At 47.2% G+C, this 23,755-nt stretch overlaps 1 protein-coding gene across 1 annotated transcript in view; it reads right to left on the bottom strand.

Annotated features, from left to right (window-relative positions):
• Positions 1–2,743: 2,743 nt before the first annotated feature.
• Positions 2,744–23,755, bottom strand: part of CNNM1 (cyclin and CBS domain divalent metal cation transport mediator 1) — a 49,747-nt gene continuing 28,735 nt past the window's right edge. Inside the window, exons 7-11 of the mRNA XM_031682746.2 lie at positions 14,116–14,279; positions 8,249–8,432; positions 7,959–8,096; positions 6,192–6,293; positions 2,744–5,162 (exon numbers count right to left, since the gene is read on the bottom strand). Coding sequence (XP_031538606.2) covers positions 5,083–5,162; positions 6,192–6,293; positions 7,959–8,096; positions 8,249–8,432; positions 14,116–14,279 — 668 coding nt within the window. The 3' untranslated portion in view covers positions 2,744–5,082. The remainder of the gene's footprint in view (positions 5,163–6,191; positions 6,294–7,958; positions 8,097–8,248; positions 8,433–14,115; positions 14,280–23,755) is intronic.

Raw genomic sequence — 23,755 nt, 5'->3', positions numbered from 1 at the left:
GCATGGTTGTGTCCCTAGCCCTAAGCTTGAATTCTTTAGGGCGACCAAGGTAAGAAATATATTTATATCTCACCCACACATTTAACTGAACTGAGAGTTTCACAAAACAGTATTTCTCCTTGCTATGTGTAGTGCATTCTGACACTTTCTATTCTATTCTATTCTGTTATATTTCACTAAAGAAATAAAAGTGCTGATTGAGACCCATGGACTTGATTTTGTGATCCACTAATGGGTTGTAGCCCCATGGTTTAAAATGAATGCTATAATGGGATTTACCAGTTGCCAAAGAAAAACTAAAATGTATTCTTGCAGCACGCCTCCCTTTGGTGAACTCACCATACTACAGCCCTTTGTCAGCTTTGTGGGCTTGTCCTTCAGAGACCAGCCGTCTTCTTACACTGCTTAAGAAACTGGACTTCACGGATTCATGGAAGGGTTGACACCACTCAGGGTGATGCTAGAACACAGCCCCTCCTGCTGCAGTCGGAGTACCTCCTAGTCTGTTGAAATAATTAGAGCCACTTAAACATAGATCACATTTTCCAAGGAGTCCAAGGGATTTTCCAAATGACAAGTTTTGTAGAACTTGAATCTTACTTAAAACAAGAGGGCTACTACTTGGAGTTTTAAAATAGTGAAAAATAATTCCTTTTATCTGCCCCTTTCTAGGATGCCTCTGAGTTGTCATAAAATCCTACAGAGTTGAGGGACGATGGGGTCTTAGAAGTCAGCAACTCCAGCCTCTCTCCCCCAGTGACTAGTCTCTTCTGTGTTGTCCCTGACTCATCACTTTCACTTGGGGTGGGGGTGGGGGGTGGTTCTTCCAGTACTTGGTGAAGCACCCCATTCTACAGATGGAGCACCTTCCTTAAAGAGACCCTCTCTCTACCTTGATCCAGAATTCAGTCACCATCTGTCCTGCTCCCCCCCCCCCTTAAATCACAGACACAGTCTACTGGCGCTTTTAACTGAAGGTCTTTCAAATATTTGAGAGCAGCAGTTGTTATTCCTTGTTTTTGCTTTTCCATGTGAAGCCCCTCCCTCCTCCCATCCTTCAGGGTCTCCTCACAGATTTGGTTTCCAGATCCTTCTCCCAGCCGGATCCCCAGCAGTCCTTCAGAGAACACTGCGCAGGTGTGTGACAGCCTGGTGGATGGGAGCGGAGGTGGAATGATGTGATGGCCTCACACTCATTGCTTCTTTACCTTCCACTCAAGTTTTCTATCAGTATTTGTTCTCCTTCCTATTTAAAGATGCTCGCCGTTCATAAGGGAAGATGGGCAAAACAGCCGTCGAATGATTCCGCCTTCTGTCTCCCCAGGCACAGCTTTACACCATGGATTCTCAACAAGGGTGATGGTTCCTCCAAGGGGCAACAATTGGTTCTTGGGGGCAAAGAAGGTCTAAGATACTAAAATGGCTTGTCTTCCAAAGCACAGTCCTACCTGACAAAATCTTATTTCTGGGTATTTAATTTCTCTTGTTGGACAGAATTTGAATTTAATTTTTCTCTTCAGGGGGATTGCTAATTAAAACCAGTCAAAAACACTTGCTTAGACCAAAGTATCCCTACCAAAGTGCTAAAATGTTTTTAGCATTTAAAAAAGCTCCAATCTCAATGGGAACCTGGCTTTCTTAGGTATATTTTGGCCAGTGTTCCCGCAGTGTTTTCTACTTTCCCACGACTGTTCACATGCAAAGGGGCATCTGGGCAAGTCTGGGAAAAGCTGGGCCTAGCAAGTTAGGCAGGTTTCTTTACTGCAGGACTTCTCAGTGCGTCTCAGAGGCTGGCGCGCACTGTGAACTTCAGAGGGGGGACTGGTCCATGCTCAAGAGGAAGCACTCAGACCTCAAGGCTCAGCCACTTCCTGGCTGAGGAACCTTGGGCAGTTCATCTCCCTGTTCACAGCACATTTCACAGTCTGGAAAACAGACAGGCTGTAAAGCCGCCTTCCCCAGGTGGTTTTGAGAAAGAAATGAACTAACAGATATTAGCACAAGACTTGGCACATAAAACCCTCAGCAAAATACTTGTTACTGTCATTTATTATTACTGTTAATGAAGTTAACAGCCTCTCTGGAGGCTCCTAGGAAGAATTCTAAGTCGTTCGGTGCAGGCCAATAACTGTCCTGTGTGCTAGTTAGAGAAACTGGTAGGTGTCAGAGTCCAACCTTCCACAGAGACATTAAAGGCCCCAACACCCCTTTCCACCCATCTGGCTGGCCTCTCGCTCCTGCGTTGGTTTGAAACTGACAAACAAACCCTGCCTACCCCTGTATTCCTTTTCCAGCCTTTAGTTGGAGATCACTGGAATTGGGCCACTTTGGCTCCTCTCCAGAGGGCCTGCAGAAGCGAGCAGTGTGACCAGCACATTATCTCAGGGGCTGTTCTGGGTCTGGCCCCCGACCTTGAACTTGGAAGGTGCCCTCGCACATCACAGGGGTCCAACGTCATCCTCATGCTCCTTCCTTGTCTTCATTCACACTCTGGCGTCTCATCTGGGTTTTACTTTCCATTTCTGGCACTCGTACCTGCAAAATCTTACCTACCTGACATCCAAAGCAGAGCACCAGGGCTTTCCTGTAACCTTCCCTGCAACCTCACACCTGGGCCCGAGAGGTGTGCTGCTTCAGGCAGCTGGGCCTTGGGTGGGACAGTTAACGTGTGCGCCACCTGCCCCGCATCTCAAATGAAACCACTTCGGAACTCTGAGATGCTAGGGCAAGGAAAACAGCCATGTTCCAGGAAAAGCATTTTTATTTTATTTAAAAATTATTTACAATTTTTGAGCCTTCATAAATGCTTTAAATTTCTCTCTTTTTTTAACCTGAAGAAAATCTTAGGTTGGGAAGGGGAATAGGGAGGGGAGTGGTGAAAAGCTCCTTGGGGATTTTGCAAAGGGATGGATGTAACGCAACAGCAGTGGCCTGAGTCCAATGGCCTAAGGGGTAGGTGAGCCCCTTAAGGAAGGTGAGCCAGGCCGGCCCCCTTGGGCCAGTGGCCAGCTGGGCAAGAAGACTGCATGATGGCAGTCCTTGCTTAAAACTCACCGTCCACCAGTTTGAGTCTGAGGCACCCAGCACCGAGGGCTGACACTTTGCCTCTTTCTAAGCAGGCAAGAGTAGGTGTTGGGGGTGGGTGGTAGCTGTGAGTTGTCTAAGAGAAGTCATGCACTGCTGAGCCTCAGGCAGAGCCAGGCAAGGGATGTGAAGTCAGTAATACACTGCTGAAAAAGGCATCTCCAGCGAGAAAGTCTACTTCCACATGCTGTGCCCCTCCTGTCTGCAACATCTGCTCTGGTTTGGTGGGGAAGGGGGGCCGAGTTACGTGGGGTGTAGGTTGTACAGTACTCTAGGGTGTGCCATGAATTTCTGATAACTTCCACTTGGTGGGTGCCAGCTTCCCCCATCGATTTGATGGACACTTGAGAAGACCACTTATAAAATCTGTCTTGAACTACCCAGTACTCACTTCACTCTGCATTGCAGAAACTTTGGGCTGAATGTTCCACTAGTTAAATTAGTGGGTTTTAACACTTTGTGGGTCAGAGACCTTTGAGAATCGCATGAAAGATTTAGCCCTCTGGAAAACACACATAAGAACACAGACACTAAATTCTGACAGAGTTAGGGGTTTCCTAGACCCTCTGAAGTCCAACAATGGACCCCCTGGAGCGATGGACCCCAAATTAAGAACCCCTGAGTTAAAGGTTCCCGTGGGTAAGCATTTTCCTTTGAGCCGTAACCAGCCCAGAGGAATTAGCAGCCTCCCCGATCCCCATGTGATTATTGATTGACTGGATGTGGGGACTTATGGGTAATGGTTTTGGAGGAAGGAGAGGGAAGCCTGGATGGTATGCCTAGAGAAAAGTGAGGGAATGGTTTGGAGATTCAGCAGGCATCTCTGGATCACTGGATTCCTAATCCAGGGAACCCAAGGGATGGGAGATACATCAGAAAGGGAGACAGGTGTCCCAAAGACAACCTTTACCTACTTCCACATTTTCCCTAAGGCTAGCTGTGTGGTTCCAGATCAGAAAGTTTACTCAAGTAAGTATGTGCAATCATCCTGCCATCTGGTGGTTACGCTTGGAATTGCACCTGCCCCAATATCCATGTGAAAAGCCAGAGATCTGCTAAGATTTTGGAATAAAGTACACTGAGTTGACTTGCTGGAATGGAGTAAGGAGTGGGGTTGGGATGCGGGGAATAGATGAAAAAGAAGAGTGATTCTTCAACGTTCCTGTGTAACACACACTGAAGTCCCGTGAGAGCTTGCATCCTCCTGGCCAACTTGGGCACTCTTTGGCTTGTCATGGCTATAAACTTTTCCACATAATTTTTTTTTCAACTTAAAACCTGAAGTTCCATCTCTGGCTCCCATTTGGGTCTCTCTGCCCCCTGTTCCTCCTCTTCCAGAGCAGATTTATTGATGGATTGATAACTGCTGATTGGGAGCCAAAACAGATACGTCCCTGGGAAATACAGTGACCTGAGGTTCCACCTCACGCTCTCTCTGTTCCAGCTGAGACACACCCCCTAGGCTGCTGGAAGCCTTATCTAACAGGAAACTGGTCACTGACAGTTTTCTGTACTGTAGCTTCACATGCCAGCATGGCTGAGTCCCACTGCTCGGAAGTTCTGGAGGAATTCTTGGTGCATCTCCTGAACTAACCTTCCCATCTGCTGCTCCAGCCTCCTATGTGCCTGTCTGCCAGTGGCACCTTTTGACATAAGCTAAGCATGAATTATGGCACCAGGGGACACCATAGAACAAAAAGAACATCAGGGGGCCCAGAGTGGTTTTATCAGCTGGCAGTCATTTCTTCTCCAGTTCCAGACCGTGCTGTGGACAAGACCATTTCTAGCAACGTTCCACTGGAGGCACCTCCTTCCGTTACGGCCATGGCAAGGCTCTGCGTCAAACTGGAGGCAATGAGGGAAAAACCTGCCAAACTGACAGCTAAGGGTGAAGAGGAAAGCAGAACACTCTGTCACCTGTGGGAGGCCTTGGGGAGAAGCAGATGATGGGAGGATGAGTTCTCCCCAAAGTGCTGGAATCTCACGCACCCCGGCCTGTCATGTGATGAGAGGCGTTAAGTTGGAGTTTTCCTCAGAGGTTCTCTCTCCATCTGGTGACCTCTTCCTTTTTCGACCACCTGAAAAACAGTTTGCAGGGATCACTCTGTAAGCCTCGGAGGACATTCATACTCTTGGTGGTCCAAGTGCTCTTCAAAATAGAAGCAGAAATGGGGACAAAGCCCTTGATAGTTTGGCAGGAAGTAATCTGCGTTGTCTCCTGGTGCTGACATCAGCATATTTGCATCTTGAAGGATTACAATGCACCTTCTACCTGAGATGACATCTCCAAAAATGCCACACACCCAGGCTAATGCCAATGGAGTGGCAGTTTCCTGGAGAGGAATGCGTGGGGCCCACTTAACGCCTCAGGATAATGCCTCCTCATCCCCTGTAGGCCCGGCTGGAATGACTGCCAGACACCCTCTGAGAGAGTACTGGTCTCACAGCCTTTGATGTCCCTGAGCCGGGGTGCTAGGAGTAGCTGGGAGCCATCCCCAGGGACCTACATTCTCTAGATTGGAAGCAACTTCCCTTCTGCATTGGGGCACGTGGAAGTAATTACATAACTGTTCTCAAGGATGGAAACACAGTCTCTTCCTGACTCTGTTGTTTTTAGGGAGGAGTATTTTCCACTTTTTTCTCTCTGCCATTGACTTCCTTCTACGGAGGATACTGCTTTCTGTTTTATGGAGTCTCCTGAACACAACTTACTTCTTTAAAGGCCTGGAGACTAAATATTATAGGTTTTGCAGGCCATTTGGTCCCTGTTGCAACTAATCAACTGCCGTTGTGGCTGCAGATAACAAGGGGGTCGATGACCCAATGAGTCTTTATTTATAAGAACACGCAGGGGAGGGTGGCCAGAATTTGGACTATGGCCATGGTTTGCAGACTCTTGTCCGAGATGACCACCAACTGAATGGGACAGATCCCCAGACTATCAAGGGTGCAGCTCTGGTCAAAGCCCTATTATAGACTTCCACGACTGTACCTCATTAGCGTTCCCCAAAGGAGTCAATGGTTCCTCTTCCAGGAGTAATATCCTAACATGTTTCTCTTACTAACCAGCTGGTGGGTGGCTTTCGTCTGGGTGAAAAGCTACTCACTCAGGGTTCTCAGCAACTTCTTGCCCATGGTTTCCTCGAAGTCGCTACTGCAGGGGCTGGTCTCTGTGTCCAGGTTGATGTGACAACATTCACTATCTGACGCTGAGAGAAAAGAAAGAAGACAAGCCTTTCCACCTACACACCCAGAGATCTAGGTAGGCTGTTTTTGGATGATGTTCCTTAGCAGGTGAAAGATCAAAACCAGAGCCAAGGCAGTGATGGCTGTGACATGGGAGGGATGCCAAAGCCAAAGGCTCTAATTAGTTACAAGAGGCATCTTAGCACCACAAAAGGAACAAAGAGACAGAGAATAAGAGTGGGAATCCAACTCTCCAAACACTGGCAGGAGAGGACAAGAAGATCTCCACTCAGTATCTGCCAGACAAAAAGCATCTTTGCGGACAGGTTGGCTGGTGTCTCCTTCCTCGACTTGCAGAGATCCTGGAAAATCACAGGGCTCAGAGCTCAATAACAATTACACACATGTCCTCTCTTCTCCCACCAGATCCAGGGGGGATTTAGGAAGCCACCAAGTTTCAGAGCCGGGAAGGGACCCGGGCTTTTATTGCCAGTGCTTGTGAAGCTCACCGGGGAGGGAGGCAAAGCAGGTGGTGGACACTGCACGCACCCGAAGCCATGAGGCTGAGCCTGCCTGTAATGCGGTCTGTGACCCTGGCAAGTCACTTTCCTTCTCCAGGCTTGGGGTCCTCACGTGTCAGACGGGAGGATGGACTAGATGATCTCAAAGACTGGCCCATCTCCACCATTTTCATTCATTTGATACAACTTCTTGCTACATGCTTTAGCTACAAAAATCAGTATGTGCAGGAGAAAAAGCATCAGTTCTAAATCTGAGTCCTGAAACGGTGATTACACATGTCCCAGATTTTCTGAGTTAGCCACAAGTTCAAGCATGTCCCACTGACTTCAAAAATCTACGCACACTTGTCAGGTCATTGCTCTGGACTTGAGGGGTCTCAGATTATGGACTGGGGCAGGTCCGGAAGGTCAGGTAGGGTGAGTGCTGGCATGGGGGTGGATGTAGGGGGCGGCTGAGTACCTGGGGAAGTCTAGCTCAATGAGGCAAGCACAGAAGGCTCTCAGGACCAGTGGGACACCGGGAGCTCGGAGCAACACCACTCTCAAGACAAAAGCAGTCAATGTCTCCGAGGGAGGTGATATGATCTCGGACCTCAGGACAGATCCTACAGATCACTGCTAGTCTCCAGGCCCGAAGGAAGGAGCCCTGTCAGTAAGAGTGATGGCTGACCTCAGTTTTCTAGTCTTTACATTAGGCCTAATAATAAGGACCTAATGTTTAGAGAGCATGGTACCGAGCACTGTGATGTGCCCTCCTATAGATGTTAGCTCATTTATGCTCAAAGCTACCTCATGAGCTAGCCACCATGATTTACATCCACTAGCATAAGGAAACGTATTTATTAAGATAAAGAAACCAAGACTTAGGTTAACGTGACCTGCCTCAAGTTGCGCAGTTCTTAAATGGAGAAGCCAGGTCTGAATCCAGGTGGAAACCTAGTTGACATGGTTCTCACACACTGTCCTGGGGGAATGAGTTAAGGTGGATCTGATGCATGGTAGGTGCACAGTGTTAGTTTCCCTTTCCTGGTGGCATAAGGAGGTGGGAAGTTTTACATGGGGGCTGGGGTCCCAGATTTCCCTCATCCAGCTCACCCTGGGCCAAACCAGCACCCAGTGGCCTTGACCTCCACCTTGCTCCTGTGGGGCCCAGTTTCCCTCCCTGACCTGCTTTCATAGGAACAGCTGCAGGAGACAGTGTGCTCTGCTCCTCAAGGTCCGTCATTTCCTCCCGGGTGAAGGCCATCTCCTCCATCCTCAGGTACACGACTTCGCCGGGGCTTCTCAGCCCATCTGAGCGGCTACCTGGGGAGGACAGTGAGTGCATCATCTCTCTGCATTGGAGGAAACCTGGGGCTCCATGAGGGCAAGAAGGCAGCTCTGGGCAGGGCTGAGGAGGAAGGCAGGACCATCCCTACCAACAGCAATCCAGCCCATCACCTGCCCAACTGACTTACACGGTAGGCTGTTCCTGTTGTGCAGGAGGGTGACGGAAGGGTCATCCTTGGGGGTCTGAGGTGTGCCCCGGGTCGTGGGGGCCTTGGTGGAGTCCCCGTCAGCGAAGGCCTCCATGTCGGGGGACTGGGGGGAGCTGTCCATGTGGCAGGCAGTGAGCGCGTTCTGGTACTGCTGCCGCGTGATCTGGAAGGAAGAGGCAGAGGGGGGCGGAAGCTCAGGAGGAGCTGGGCAGAGCCCTCCCTGGATGTGGCCTGACTTTCTGAGTTCAGAAGCAGCCCCACTGGGGTGCTTTGGAACCCCTGGTCTCTGTGGCCCGGGATCCACAATCTGGGCCTTCCCCAAGCTGTACCAGCCCAGCAGTTAAGGGACAATGAGGGAACCCTTTGTTTATTTGCCACCAGAGTTCACTCTGTTCATTTTTATCAGTGCACCTTCTGAGACTCAGGAGAGGATGGAGGGCATCTTCCATTATAGGTGGCTGTCCAAGGGGAAATTGAAAACACAGGCTTATACTATTGTCAAGGGCCCTCTTCCTAAGAGTCAGTGGAGACTCAGCAAGAACAAGAGCCCCTGCTTGTGTAGAGGGCTGAAAGAAGAAACAAACATATGAAGATCACAAACGCTGGCAAAGCCACAGATGAAGCCAATAGGTATTACTTTTTTTCTGATGCCCTCCATAGTCACGTAGGAATCCATTTGATAAGTCCTTTAAGAAATTACTGCCAGGAAGAAGCGTCTTTCTCTAGGTGAATTATATACTTCCTTACGTCAGATGAGAAATCAAATCACTAGGTTTCCCTTTTTTGCTTTTATGATCAGGAAGCTCACAAATTTACCATTTACTTGCAGTAAAACTCATTTCTGATAGCCTTTTCACCAAACTGATTTGCAATTCCGTTTCCATTTTTTATTGAAAACATCGTTGGATTATTTATTTGCTTTTGGAAATCACACATGGTCCTGGAAGTGCTACACATATTCCTGAAGAGACGGAACTGACCATTAGGTTTTCAGATGTTGGTGAAAACTCTGGTGCTAGTGTTACCCAGAAGAGCTTGTTTTTGCAGACGGAGGTTGGAATGTGAGGATGGCACCTTCCAGCCACACAGAGCATTACGGCTTACGGAGCACTTAGAAATGTGTTACCTCCTTTGTTGGTCACAGTGTCTACATGGGGTAGGCGTGAGAAGTCTTTTGACGTCCATTTAACAAACAAGAAAGTGAGGTTCAGAAAGGTGAGGGACTTGCCTAAGGTTTGACAGTTAGCAAGCCTTCAGAGTCCTAGCCAGGGCACTGTCTCATGTGGTGTGTGTTTTGCCTGGAAAGAGCTATTCATTATTTGGGGCCAGGGAGATGGAAGGTGAGGTGAGAATGTGAAAGTCCAAGTTCTCAGCGGGGAAGCTCCACAGATAAATAATGGCACCCCTTGTAATCTGGACATTTTGGCTTAAAGGGCCTTTACTCTTGCTCTCCAGGGGAAATCGTCTGAGCCTGGCTCTGCAAACGTCCCTGGCTGCATTAGATTGCCTTTCACATGCCCAAGGGAGGTTGCCTTTCACAAAACTTTTGGGGAGGTCCCTCAATAGCTGCTGTCATTTTGGGGTCGATAGGCATCAGATGACTAAAGAGAAGCTGACACATATCTGAACCAAGGTCATCACCAAAACCCAATTTTCTAATGTGCCCATGGGTTTTCTGAAGGTGAAGCTTTCTCTGGAGTCTTGCGGGTTCTCCTGGCTTAAAGGACAGGAAAATTTCCTACATGACACTTGATAAGACCAACCTCAGCCTTGATATTACCTTGTTTGGGTTCTTTTAACTAATTAGTTTAGATTTGGCTTCCAGTTTGGTTAAAGAACACCAAATGACCCTTTGCTTAGAAAACACGATGTGAACACACTGCCTACTCAAGACAAAGGTTCAAGTCCCAGTTTTGCCGCTTTCAAGCTGGGCGACCTTGGCCAAATCATTAACCTCTCTGAACCTATAAAACAGGCCCAGAAATAAGGAGATTACATGAGTGAATGTGTTATACAAGTGTTAGGAATGATTGTTTTAAACATACCTATATCCATCTCTTACAATTTGACTCTATAATGGGCATACATTTCAAAGAACCGAGTCAACCTTACCATCTCATTCTGTCTATAAATGGTCCATGCACACCAGGAGGTGGGGGTGGGGGAAGAAGCAGTGTCCCCGCTGCTCAGAGGTGTGACTGGAGATGCAGTGAAGGCAAGCCTAAATCTTGGGAGAGTAAACCCTTAACCGAGAAAATAAAGCAAAGAGAAAGTAGGGGAAGAAAGGCGATTCTAAGTACGGACCATGGAAAAAGGAAGATGAAGAAGAAAAGAAACAGTGAGTGAAGGAAAGAGAGGAGGAAGGGAGAAAGAAGGGGCTGAGTTCTGATTTGACCTTGAATGGATCTGTAAGCTTTGGGCTCTGATCAGTTGTTGTGGACCCCAAGCTAGAAGCCTCTTGGAAGTGTTGCCAAGTGCTCTACTTTATTCAATGCATGTATTTATTTCTGGAAAGGTTCTGTTCAGGTTGTACCTTCAGTGACTACCACTCTCTCTTTGTTCTTAAGAAACAGTGATCTGCCCCTCCACTAACCTGGAATCAGGGATTCAGGAACTCTAACTCTCTCCTTAAGTGTTGTTATGGAGGAAAGGATGAGCTGGGAGTAAAGTACTACCTCTGGTAGCAATATCTAGTAAATGTATTCCTTCTCTGCAAGGTACTGAGCTCCCTGTCACTGGAGACATGCACACAGATGGTAAACAACTGCTTGTCAGTGGTGGTTCTCTAAAGAGAAGATTTGGATGGCTACAGTCAGGATCATGCATTAAAGGGAGGAAGTATGGTAGTGTGTATGTGTGTGCATGTGTGTGTGTGTAGGGGGGGTGCTGGCCCAGGGACAGGGGTGGGGCAGAGGTTGGAGGAGGGTCTGTACCACTGGTGGGTGGTTGTGTTTTACTTTTCCCACCTTTGTGATTGCATACCTTCTCCATGTGTCTCACAGCCTTGCATTCCTACTGCCTCCTCTTTTCAAGTTAAAAAAAAAATCACAAACTAATACCATGTCAATGTGTCACCTTAAAAGAAATGGCTGAGAAGGCACCACTCTGGAAAATGTATTCAGGGAAACAACCTCTCCCCAGCTGTATTTCCAGATTCAAGCATCACTTTTTGTCAGTTCCCTCCCCTTGTTCACCTAGGAAGACTTTTCTACGCAGCAACTACTGTCCAAGAAGAACATACTGGCTACTGTATCGGACAGCAACAGTCTGGGAGATTACATAAATGGCTCTGCCCAGTTTTGATAATCCAGCCTTGCATCGCCATAGTGTGCCCACTGCTTGCCAACAAAGAAACACTGGTCTAGCTCAGCTCCTCCGCCATGTTCCTTGAATGTACCACATTTACTTGCCCTCCATAGCTCTATTTATCACATCCTCCCCTCATGCCATTACCTTCACCCTTCTCTTATTCTTTTCTAATTCTTAAAGGTCCAGTACGTTCTCCAGCCAATATAGTGCTTAAAAACAAAGTGCCATACAATTTTGTAATCAATTATATACAACCCTGCATCGGTCACTCATTTGATTTACGTTTCTTCTCCCCAGTTATATTTCTTGAGGATGGCTCATGGTGCCTAGAACCATCATTACTGCTCGACAAACACTTACTGATTGGCATTGAGGGAATCAAACCACTGCTCAAAAGACATGTTCTTATGCTCTGTTCATTACTGTAGATACAACTATTTCTTTGCAGTAGCTTGAGTTCAGGTTGTTTCTTCCTTTATACTCTGACCAGCTAAGAATTCAAGCATCCTCTAAATTACAGAGGAAATGGATATCTGTTTACCTTGAAACTGACAGAAGTTAAGGGTACTCTTTGGGACATTTTGACTTAGCAGCCAGTGTGTCCAGAAGTTAACCTTTCAGCCAGTGCTATGTCTCCAATCATTTTATGATGTTCTGCATACATTTTAAATTTTCAGGTGGTTTATTCATCCCTCAAAACACGGTTCTGTAATTTAGAGATTCTGCCACCAGATGGTGGGGGGGCATCTTAGCCAGTTACACAATCCAGGCTATAAGACCTCTGTCAAATATTCTGAGTTTAATAATGACATTTACAGAACACATTTCAAAAAAATTCATAAGGGTTTTTTAGTACCTTTATAACTGATTACCTATTAATCACAGCTTTAATACCTTTCCCAGATAATCATTAAGATACACCTTTCCATCTAATTTGTCACTTATCCTGAACGCAAATTACTCCTGGACTTAAACTTCTGGAACTTCAGTCGGTTGGACAGGAAAAGCCCTTGCTACCAGTCATGGGGACTTTCGCCAGAAAAATCACCCCTTCAGTTTCCTCAAAAACTATCTCCATGTTTAAAAAAAAAAAAGAGGAGATGGGGTTTCTCCCATTTTTTCCTACCTCCACTTCTGAGGAAGGTCTGCAAGGAGAGGGCTTCAGGGCTAGAAGAGGGAGAAGAATCATGGGCTTCGGTTTTCTGAGGTTTAACCTCATTGTCACTTGTTAAGTGTCCGCAATCATACACACTGTGAGTGTTAGCTGGGTTAGTTCCTAAAGTCACTTCACCCTGGCTCTGTCAGCTCTGATTTCCCTAAACTCCCCCTAACATCCTAAAGACTTGAGGGCTGGGACTCTGGAGACAGACAGACTCAGTCTGAAGCTTAGTTCTGCCACATACCAGTCATGTGACCTTATACTCCTCAAGGGTAAATCGGGGATGACACAGTACCCATCTTTTAAGGTGGCTGTAGGACTGAGTGAATAATGCAGACCAAGGACTTAGAGTGTGTGGCAACCCCCCCACCTCTGCCACCAGTCATTATCCCAGCCCACCCCCCAGGTTCGGCCCCTCCCTCTGGTAACTTTCCATGGTTACTTTTATCAACGATGTGTCTTAGCTCAGGGTGTCTGCAGAGTTCTGGAACACAGAAAGCCAGCCAGCACACACTGCCCCCAAATAATCAGGGTGAGTGTTCTCAACAGAAGGAAAGGAACTTTCCACCTTTGTGATTTCAATATGCCTCTCACAGAGGGCCCAGCCTGCAATAGGGACAACAGTTACCAAGTGAACTCGTTGTGTGTTTGGTTAGACTTGGGTAAATGGGATTCCCTCCTGATCTCAAGTGTGTAATGGTTTGCAGAATGCTAGCAAACAAAACAAACAAAATAAAACCTATCAAAGCAAGACAAAGGAGGAAATCTTAGGGTGTTTCTGTCCAATACCAATCGTATGAAGGGTATGAAGAAACAGCTCTCCTCTTTAATTACAGGCCAATAAGCATTGCTACTTCTCTCAACCACACTTGCAAGGCAGTTCTCTTCAAACAGCTCAGTGACGTCAAGGGGGTGTAATAATTACTACAGACAATTTTCAGCTAAAATACAGACTGGATTGTGTTTTAGACTTTAAATATTAAGGTGTAAAATCTTACACATATGTAAAATCATAGCATGATTTCTTTTACACACTTGGTTTAGTAATCTTGAACAAACAAAATCAACCTGGTGTCAATGGCAGGGGACCCAAAGGCAACAGTCCTGCCAGCAATTGTCTCAGGTAAGCTAACTCCCTATTGCTTTGTGCCTCACTTTCTCCACGTGAAAAATGGGCATCAGGAAATCTTAATGAAAAATTATGGTTCAAACCAACAAATGAACAATAATGGTGACAAACTGTGAATAGAATAAAGCTAACTGAAACCAGGGCCTTGAGGAAGTCGGGGAACAATTACTACGTGGCATTATCTTGGAACAGGGGGAACGGGACGCACATCCGAGTCCGCATCCCCAGCCAACTCTGCCGGCGAGTTACCTTTACGAACTGCACGTCGCTGAGGATGTGGACGGAGTAGTCGGGCGTGTAGAGGTTGTTGCTGCTGCTGCACAGCTGAGTGTTGCTCCCGCCAAAGTCACTGCGCTCACGGTTCGGAGACTCAGAGCGGTTCAACCCACTGCAGCGGGAAGGGGACCGGTTTACTGCAGATAGTGAGAGAGAGGAGAGAGAGAAAAGGCAAAGAGGGAGGGTGGAGAGAAAGGAGAGGGGAACAGAAAGAGGAAGAGAGAGACAGAGAGGTGGTGTTTACAGAAGTCCTGTAGAACGTTTAGGTGATGGCAACACTGGGTGGTGGAACCGGGCCCTCACCCTTCCCATCAGAGCCCAGGATAATGCTCGGCTGCATCATTTACGAGCAGCAAATACCTAAGGACCTCAGGGCTCCACTCACCTTAGGCTCCTCCTGCTCCCCAGGACCTCCATCAGCGAGGAGCAGGGCAGAGGTGGCCCACGGTCTCTCTTGGCTCTGGGGTAAGCGCAGGAGATGAGGACCCTGCCATGCGTCAAGGTTGCTACCCCAGACCATGAGACCTTCTACTAGGGTGTTATTTTATATAAACTCCATTCACACACCGTCTTTTAGATAGGCGGAGGCCTTAGGTTTGCCCTAAAAACCACCTGTCACAGCACAGATACCAGCCCTCACTGTGGGGTAACTCAGGCCCGCCCCAACACTGGCAGGGCCGGGGACCCTTGGAGGCCCACAAACCACATAGATAGGTATCTGAGTCACATGAATAAACTGTTAAAATACATTGTAGTCTCCCTTGTCCTTGACAAATATACCTCCTTAACCTGGAAAGCCAGGTCAGACCTAAAGAATTTTGTGCCAGAAAATGGGCTGTACTGGGAGAAGCAGCCTTGTCGCAAGGCTTCGTGGCCCCGTCTCCCAGAGCTGTTGGGGTGGGGAATTCGGGGTTCCCGTACCTGAAACGGGGTCTAGAAAGAAGAACTCAGCTCTGGGTGATATGTCTCTTTGGCTCTGTGAACGCCTCACCCCACAGAGAGGGCTGGGACTGAGGAGGGCCAAAGTGGGGCCCCCTGAAGTGTGGGTCTAGGGCAAGGCTCTCTCGAAGCCCAAAGACGGGAGACTAGAATAACCCTCCCGGCCTTTTGTCAAAGGCCTCCTAAATGTTCAGAGTCTGCCTCTTTTTCCATTTTCAAGAACCACTTCTTGGGAAAGTTCAATTAAGCCCACATCACTCGGTATCAGAGTGGGCCAGGCGAACTACGCTCTCAGGGCTCACAGAAGGGAAGTGCTTCAGGTGGCCCAGCATTGGCTCAACCACGGAACAACCCCCAGTGAGAGACTGTGGAGCCCCTCCCACCCGCTGCTTCCCAACTGACGCCACTCTGCATTTCTTCCCCCAAAAAGAGAAAATGCGAGGCTCTTAGCCTCTCCTAACACAGATTCAGTTCAGGGGCGCAAATGAAGAGTCTGATTACTCAGAGATTCTGCTCCTTTGTTCTTTCAGGGAAGAATCTTGGGAATTTAATTCTGCCTCCTAAGATAATGCTGCCATCAATCAAAATGTTTGATTAGCATCTCTTTGGAGTGATTTCTGGAGGTCTGACGATCAGTTTAGCTGGCAAGATGTTATTGTTGTCTGGCAAGCCATGTATCAGAAAGATTAAACTGACAATGGGTTGAATCATTTTCTCATTAGAGCATAGTAATTGCGGCCTTGATAGGATTATGGAATTAAGGGTTCCACTTCCAGCCTTCCCCTTCCCAGAGAGTGTCATTCACATATATGCTGTTACTGACACCAGAAACCTGGGAGCTACCGTGACTGCTGCCAACTGTCAGCCCCACAGCAAGTCCACTTCTGACATCATAAACTCATCTGCCTCTGCCTCTGTCTCTGTCTCCACTCAAGTCCCAGTTACCACCACCTTCGCCTGGACCACAATCTGGTCTCCCCACTTAAAATCTTATAATCTGTTCTCACCTCAGCTGTCAAAAGCACATTTTAAAAACACAAATCAGCTTCCTGTTGAATCTAAATAAAATCCACACTCCTTGCTGTGACCCCTAAAACCTACCTCCTCACCCCGGTGACCTGACCCCTGCTTTCCTGTCTGATCTCATCGTGGGGCTCCCTTTCCCTCCCTGCATTTTCTGCTCTAAACTACTGGCCACCTTGGGGATCCTCAATCATGCTAGCATCCCCCACCTCAGCAGATGCCATTTCCCCTGCTCCCCCCACCTCCTCTCATCTCATCCCCCCACCCCTGCTTCTCCTTTTCAGTCATTAGGTCAAAAGACCTGTCTTTTCTGGTCGTTGCTGTACATCTAGGACCTAGCACACTGCCTGGCCCAGAGTAGGCACTCTATTAAAAAAAAAAAAGGTACAGAATGAACAAGTCAGCACCTTAGAGTCCCTGAAGGGGTTTTTACTTAGAATCTAAATTTTGTTTTAAAAAAGGTTTTTAGGCTCTCAGATCATCATGGAATCAGAAGGCCTTACCCCTGTAACCTAAGTCACTCGGGGGAAGCTGCCTTCTCTAAGTAAGGGGTGGGTAGAGGGACACTCCAGAAATGCAGTGGAGAAAGTACACAGTATACAGTGAGAGTCCAAGGGCACCAAGAAGCCTCAGGACTCGGCTCCATAACTTGAGGAAGAGGCTGCAGGAGCATCAGGACCTTCTGTTTGTCTGTCTGTTTGTTTAACGAAAGTATGTGAAAAGGGAGTCCTACAGTCAGGTCTCTAAGGCCCTACTTATCCACTTGGTGACACCAGAGTGACCAGGAACCACAAGGGACAGTGATGGTGCCACGGAGAAGAGAGTGAAGCACCAAGGTATTAGGCAGAAAAATCCTCATTTCATTTCTAGTCTTGGTCCTTTGAAAACAAACCGATGAGTTCTGGCTTGTCTAGCCCCCCTGTGGCTGCTCTAAGGTAGTGGCGGACTAAGTAAGTTGGTGGTGCTTCCTGGGGGCTGGTTGTTGTGGAAAAGGTGGGCAGGCAGTCCTGCAGGAGTGCAGCTTTGGTGGTGTGAGGAGAGTCTGGAAAACTGCACCTTGCCCTAGTGGGTCTTGTCCTCAATTCGTTTGGAACAAGGAGAGAGTGTGAGCAGAGTCTTGTGGCTCACCCTGAGAAATAACCACTGCACCTTGATAACCTTCCACTTTGCCTGGTGGGACATGTGCTTCACACACCTCACATCGGCTGTTCTACACCCTCATCCCTTACATCACAATTTCAGGCAGGCTCAGAGAGGACAACAGGGAAACACAACTCCATCTTATCCACTAGACAACTTCTGCCTGAATCACTTCCAACAGCTTCATCCCTCTTCTCCACAAGGCTCTCATCCTCACTGGCACCCAGCACAGGCATATCAACCTGTCGTCACTCACAGGGACAGCCCATCAAACATAAGCGACATCACTGTTGTGTTTGGAGGAAAAACATCTTTTTTTTAAGTAAAAATAATGCTATTGAAGGTTATTCATAAAACCCCAAAGGTTTCCCAACACCAAAAAATGCAACAGTCTTACAAATGTCAGGTCTATAAAAGCAATTTTTAAATGAAAAAGGAACCCTCACTTCATGACAAAGAAAGTCCCAGCTTCTCTGAGTGTTGTGTGAGATCAATGTTTTCGTGTCCCAGAGCCTGACATTCCTCAATAGGTGGGATGCTGATGACTCGGCATTTTGGTAATTGTGCACATACACTCAGAGGTTTCTAGCAAGGGAAATGGAAATGCTTTTAATAAAAAAAAAAAAAAAAGAGGAGAAATCAGTAACAGACAAGTGTCCCAGAAGCATGGCAAACTAGTTCAAGTTGTCTGATTCCCCTTGGCGTTTCCTAAGAGCACAGAGGCACGGCTTGGGGGAGTGAAGCGAGAAGGAAAACCCCAAGCTCAGTGCAAAGAGGTCTAAGAGGGGACAGATCAGTGACACCTAAAACTGACCAAAGGACCGCTCAACAGGGGGCAGGCCAGGCCATCAACATTTCCCTTGCCCAGGAGTGGGCAAGGGATACATCATATCCTCAAGCTGGCCCTGGAGAGACTGGGTGGCAGAGGGCAGGGTTTTCTGCTCTAGACCCCCAAGTACTGTGGGGAAGTGTGGCAGACCTCATTCCTGCAGACTGTGTGGTCAGTCTGCAAGAGATATCTGCCCAGGATAGCAAGCTGGAATTACTGAGACTGGGTGGAGAAGACACTGGGGTAAAATTGGGTCGGGGTGGGAGAGGGGGTGAAAGAGGACTTCACACTGAAGTTGGGGCTGGATGGAATCTCCCCTCATTCTGCACTGACAGGCAGGAGCCCTGAAAACCTCTGTGCAGCTCTGGGAGTCCTGCTTTCCTCGTGACACCCATGTCTGGAGAGCCTTTGCAACCCTATCCCAGGAGTGGGACCCAGGATACAGAAGAACACTCCCCTCCTCTTTTCAGCCTGGGGAGTTGAGAGGAAGCAGGGTTCAGGGGCTGCTCGCTTACATCTTTTGGAGCATCAGTGAGGGGCAAGGGGGAACAGCTCACTTCAGTCATCGTCACTGTGCCCCAGGCCATCTGTGGTCTCCAACTGGATGGAGGAGTTTAATTACATAGGCTTATATGAGTACAAACTAGGATTATTAAAATTCATCATTCTGGGGTAATAGTCAACATCAGACAACCGAATGTCAAAAGCTCTCTGTCAAAGCTGCAATGCGAACTCCGCAAATCAGCCCAAGTTAGGAGCCCAGATGAACTTGCTCACGTTACACAGAGCTTTAATGGTTCCCAAATGTTTACTACGCAAGAGCCAGCCCAAAGGAATATTTCCACTTACCACATTTCACAAAGTGAAAAGATTATTTTTAGGTACTCCCTTTATATTCTGGGAAAAAACTGTCCTCATTGATCTCAAAGTATATTACAGATGGACAATCAAGTGTTGAAAAAAGACCCTTGCTCGAGACCTCTCTCCTGTCTCTGTGCTTTTGTGGATTTGGAAGGATTGTCATGGGGAACTTGAAATCATCTCCATCATCAGGAGAAGAAAGAGAAGAATGAATGTGGGGAAAGGGAATGATAACTGTACTGGGACCATGTACTCTCAGTGGGTTGATCAGAAGTTTGGTTTTTAAATGAAAGCACCTGCAAAGCTGCCTAATTACACCACACTCTGGAGGTAATCCACAGACCACTCCGTTATTCTTATTTCAAACTAGCACATAGAAGGAAACTCCCTGTGGGTAATGGTGGCAAGATTTGACGCAGGGACCACTGGCCTCCATCCAATGCGAGCACCGTAATTCATTAGCACCGCTGCTTTCAAAATGCAAACAAGTCACAGCCCTCTAGAGGGCGCAACGTGCCCACATTCAGAGGGCAGCAAGGTTCCGGGCAGTAGAGCAGGACCTAGGAGACTTAGATTCCAGTCCTCAGCCCTCCACCTACTTACTACACCTCTGACACTGACCCAATGGCTTAATTTCTCAGAGCTGTTTCCTGACCTGTTGCTTCCCAACAATGATTCCTGCCCATCTCCTAAGGTGGTTGCAGGGATCAACTACAGTAACAAAGGTCTTTTTAAACTTAAAGGCCCTATTAATTTCCAGGGTTTATCTTTTTCCCCATGTAAGATGGGGTTAAGACATCATATACACGAATAAATATTTCTAGATCATAAATTAAGTATGGGGCCAGAATGTGCCCAGGACTGCTTTCTACAAAAATGTGATGACTGTAGCTTCTTCTTCTGCTGATATGGAACGGAAGTAAAAGTGACAGTGGAAATACCAAAATATAGGTCCTGGGGATGTCACTCAATCATGGTGGGCTATAGAGACCAGATAACAGCAGGTGGGGCGAAGAGGGCCTCAGGAGGAGCAAGGTGCTCCCACCTCTCATTTTCTCCTGCTGCACCCGCCACTGCCCAGCTCTGCAGAGTTAAACCAGGGGTGGGGAGAAGCTGGCCTTGCTCTCCCCTCTCTCCTGCTCACCTGTTTCCTGTTGGGTTGAACACCCAGTCATGGAAACTGGGGGGAAGGTTAAAAGAGCTCTCAGGAGCACATGGCACCAGCCAGGGTTGGGCTGGAAGTCTCAGTCCCTCCTAGGGGGACTGCACAGCAGAAGTAGTCACCTTAATTTCTGCCTAACACCGGGTTACTATGAACTAGAAGTAATCTTCCTTTAACGAGAAAGTCACAATTAACTAGACTGTCTCATTAACTGAGGGTTAACTAAAAAGAAAAATATGGCCCTGCTCTCATGCTTTCATCCCTTTTTTAAAAAAAATGCTTTGATCTTTTTGGTTGGAAATCTTTAAAAAATGTGTATCTTCCCTTTCTGTCGAAACTTCATAGCACATTCTTCATTCACCAAGATTCCACATGTGAAGGATCTTGAAGGTCCATGATGTGGTCATTTCTAATTCTGTTGGCATGCAGTTAGCTGGTGAGGGCACCAGACTGGCATCTCACATTGATCATGCTCCTGTAGTCATCATGAAGGCATGAGCTCTCACAAAGAGGGGAAAATTGTTATTTCTTGGTGGAAAATCACTATCAAATAGACAAAAAACTTCGGTGAAATTTGAGAAGGTGGTTAATTCATCTTGTACAGATAAACATGGGGACCAGATGGCTTTTGATGGAAAAATGCAATTTGGGAGACAGGAGAAGTCAACATGAGTACTTCTGGTGGTGCAGATTCGGGGGTTTGGGGTCTCAGGACACAGCCTTTTTGAATGCTGAGGGTCTACTGTACAGATAGTGAAACATAACTGGATTCTTGATGACAAGACATGGTGAGGCCTCAGAACCATTACCACAGCTTTGGGATAAGGAAGAAAAATGTAGAAGGTATGGGAAATTAGTCTGTGTTCTAATTTCAGTGTAACTTAACAAATAAATTCTTAGTTTGGTCCTTACTTGACCTGTGACCCTAAGAGATCAACTTCTAGAGATGAAAACAAAACAAACACTTGATTGATTGTTCAGATTTGTTATATTCTACTCAATGCTTGAATTACCGTGTGGCTGTATGAGGAGCTGCTTTACTCAATTAAAAAGAAACCCAATAACTTTCATTTAATTAACAAGAAAGGCCAAACCTAATGGAAAGTTGTTTTGAAATTTTTACATATTGCATCCTTCGTACGAGCAGAGCCAGAGAGAATACAGTCACTACACGTAACGTTACTAGGAAAATGAGGATGAGAAGAAAAGGTGGGAAAAAAACAGGAAAAGAAATACTGTTTCTTCCTGTTTTTCTCCTGTTGCACTCATCCCTCCATTCTGCAGTCAGACAAATGACAAGGAAAAACTCACACCAACCCTCACCCCACCATTTTTCCATCTATGCACATAGACACATCCCTGGGAGCTAAGTTCACAAGTGAGACCATTGAACCAGCAAGACCTGGGCAGTGAATACGACTGACTGTTACCAGTGCCATATGCTATGCCTCAGTCATGGGAGTGCCTGTTGGGAGAGACTAGTTTTCATGCGGGACAGTGACAGAGACCAAAGGCCTCTTGCAAACCCCATAGATCTACGGAGACCGAGACACTCATGCATGTTTACCTGGGGAGCCTGCCAGAGAGTCCCCTCTGCTGAAGGCGAAGGTACGAGACACAGAGACAGGCACTTAAGAGTCAAGGGCCAAGGATTTGAGTTGCAAAGGGGAAGATAAACACAGAAGGAGAGAGACAAAGAGCAAAGTGGGTGAGACAGTCTGTTCCCAGATTTTCACAACATCACATTTCTCTGACAAAGGCAATCTTGTCTCTGAAAGCATGGAAATCACACCCTCTTACAGAGCCACTCTCCAGAAAGAAGAAAATAAAGCAGACTTTGCTGAACGCCTTCCAAAAAGATGCACAATAACCTTAGAGGGTATCAGACCTGCCAATGACAAGAACAGGCAGTGCCCCAGCGGGGACGTAGCGTTCTCTCTGCGGCTGCCTTTTTGAGCCAGCAAATACACTGGGAGCCCAGCACTGCATCTCCACCAGGGTCTCCCAGTTGCACAGGTCTCCTGCTCACCTGCAGGAGGATTGAAAGAGAAGTGCATACTCCCACTAGGGGCATCCATCTTCGAGGAAGCTGTCTCCTGTCTCAGACTCTTAGGAGTTCCCTCTGTGATCACAGTGCTGGGGAGGAACTGTGCATGGCTAGAGACTTGGGACACGGGCAGGGCAGCATCTCTAACAATCTCATTGTGAATCAACTTGATGAATTAAGTCATAGTCACTTCTTAGCAAGTACCAGTGCTCCAAAGCACCTCTCTTCCTATTCCCCTTTCCTTCTCTTTCCCCACAGAGTCTGAAATGGTGCTGGCTATCACTCGGAACCTAGGTGGGGTGGGGTGGAGTGTGTAGCAATACTCCAGTCCTTCTCCAATCTTGACCCTGATTACCGAGTGCTTCTGTATTGGTATCTGTCTTTATCTCTCTCATCTGATCATTCCCAGGGTCCCTTCCAAGGAGCTAAATGAAGTCAGTCTGCAAGTGACAGCGCACCAAAATAAGCAGCTTCCGCGGTCCTAGTTGCTGCACCCAACGATTGTCCTGAAGTTACCCATGAGAGCAACGGAGTGGGGAGGGGGAGCTTTATATCTACCTGCTAATCATATACTTTGACATGAGATGTCAAAGAATATTTGAACGGTTCCTAGTGTTGCAAGACACACTGGAGTAAGAACCCCCATTGTCTCAAGAAGAATCCTAGCACTTCTGGACCACCAATTAACTGTACACCCTGCTAAGCAGATAGGAGACATGTTCTCTCCCTGCCTGCACACCCCTGTGGGCATCTGTTCTGGCCACATTGAGCTCAGGCCCCATTCCTCCAGAATGTTGGGCTCACCATGGTCCTCCTGGGTTCCCTGGCAATCAGAACCAAGATAAAGGAGACAGCCAGCTGTGTTCCCCTCACACTGCACAGGAACACCAGAAGGACTCACTTGTAACCTCAAGTTCAACTCTGAGGCATCACAGGGCCACTGTTCTGGCAAATTCATCATCTCATTTATCACCCTCAAGGGGAGAAAGCTATAGGCTGGCATCAAGGACAGGGGTAGTTTGGTAGCCTAAGACCCTACAAGAGTTTACTGCCTTGTGGCTCAGCCTTAATCTCTCCCTCTATCTACAGGTGAGGTTGTTGGCCAGTGAAAGATACTGAGTGGCTGGCCCTGGGCTGAGAGTGCACCTGGGACAAGCGTGGGGTGTGGTGGTCTTTGCAGTTAGTTCACACCCACTCCACTAAGTGGGGAGGCCTTGCGGGAAGAAAGGAAAATTCGCTATACCCCTACAAGCTAATATGAGTTCTTTTTCCTCCTGAAGATTGGTAAAGATGCTCAGAAGTGTGAGGAGGGAAAGAGAGTTAATATTTTCTTTTAATCAGTTTTGAAGGAGAGATTAGTGTTGCAAGTTTACTGTTTCACTGATAAAATGGAAGAATTCTTATAGAAAGAATTAGAGACAGGAAGGAAGGAAAAGAGGAAGCCAGATAACATCTTCCTACTACTTAGAAAAAATTATATATATTTTAAAAGAAAGTCATCTAAATTAGGGGTAGCTTTTCCCCCCCAGAGCTCCCACCTCTTTTGATTTTGTGGAAGAGCCAGAACATGGCCAGCCTGTCTAGGTAACATTTAGAATCCGAGGTGTTACTC

This window comes from Vicugna pacos, chromosome 11 (genome assembly GCF_048564905.1).
Source record: "Vicugna pacos chromosome 11, VicPac4, whole genome shotgun sequence".
In the NCBI taxonomy this organism is placed as follows: domain Eukaryota; kingdom Metazoa; phylum Chordata; class Mammalia; order Artiodactyla; family Camelidae; genus Vicugna; species Vicugna pacos.
The sequence above is the reverse complement of the archived record's forward strand: the minus strand, read 5'-3'. Positions and strand labels throughout refer to the sequence as shown.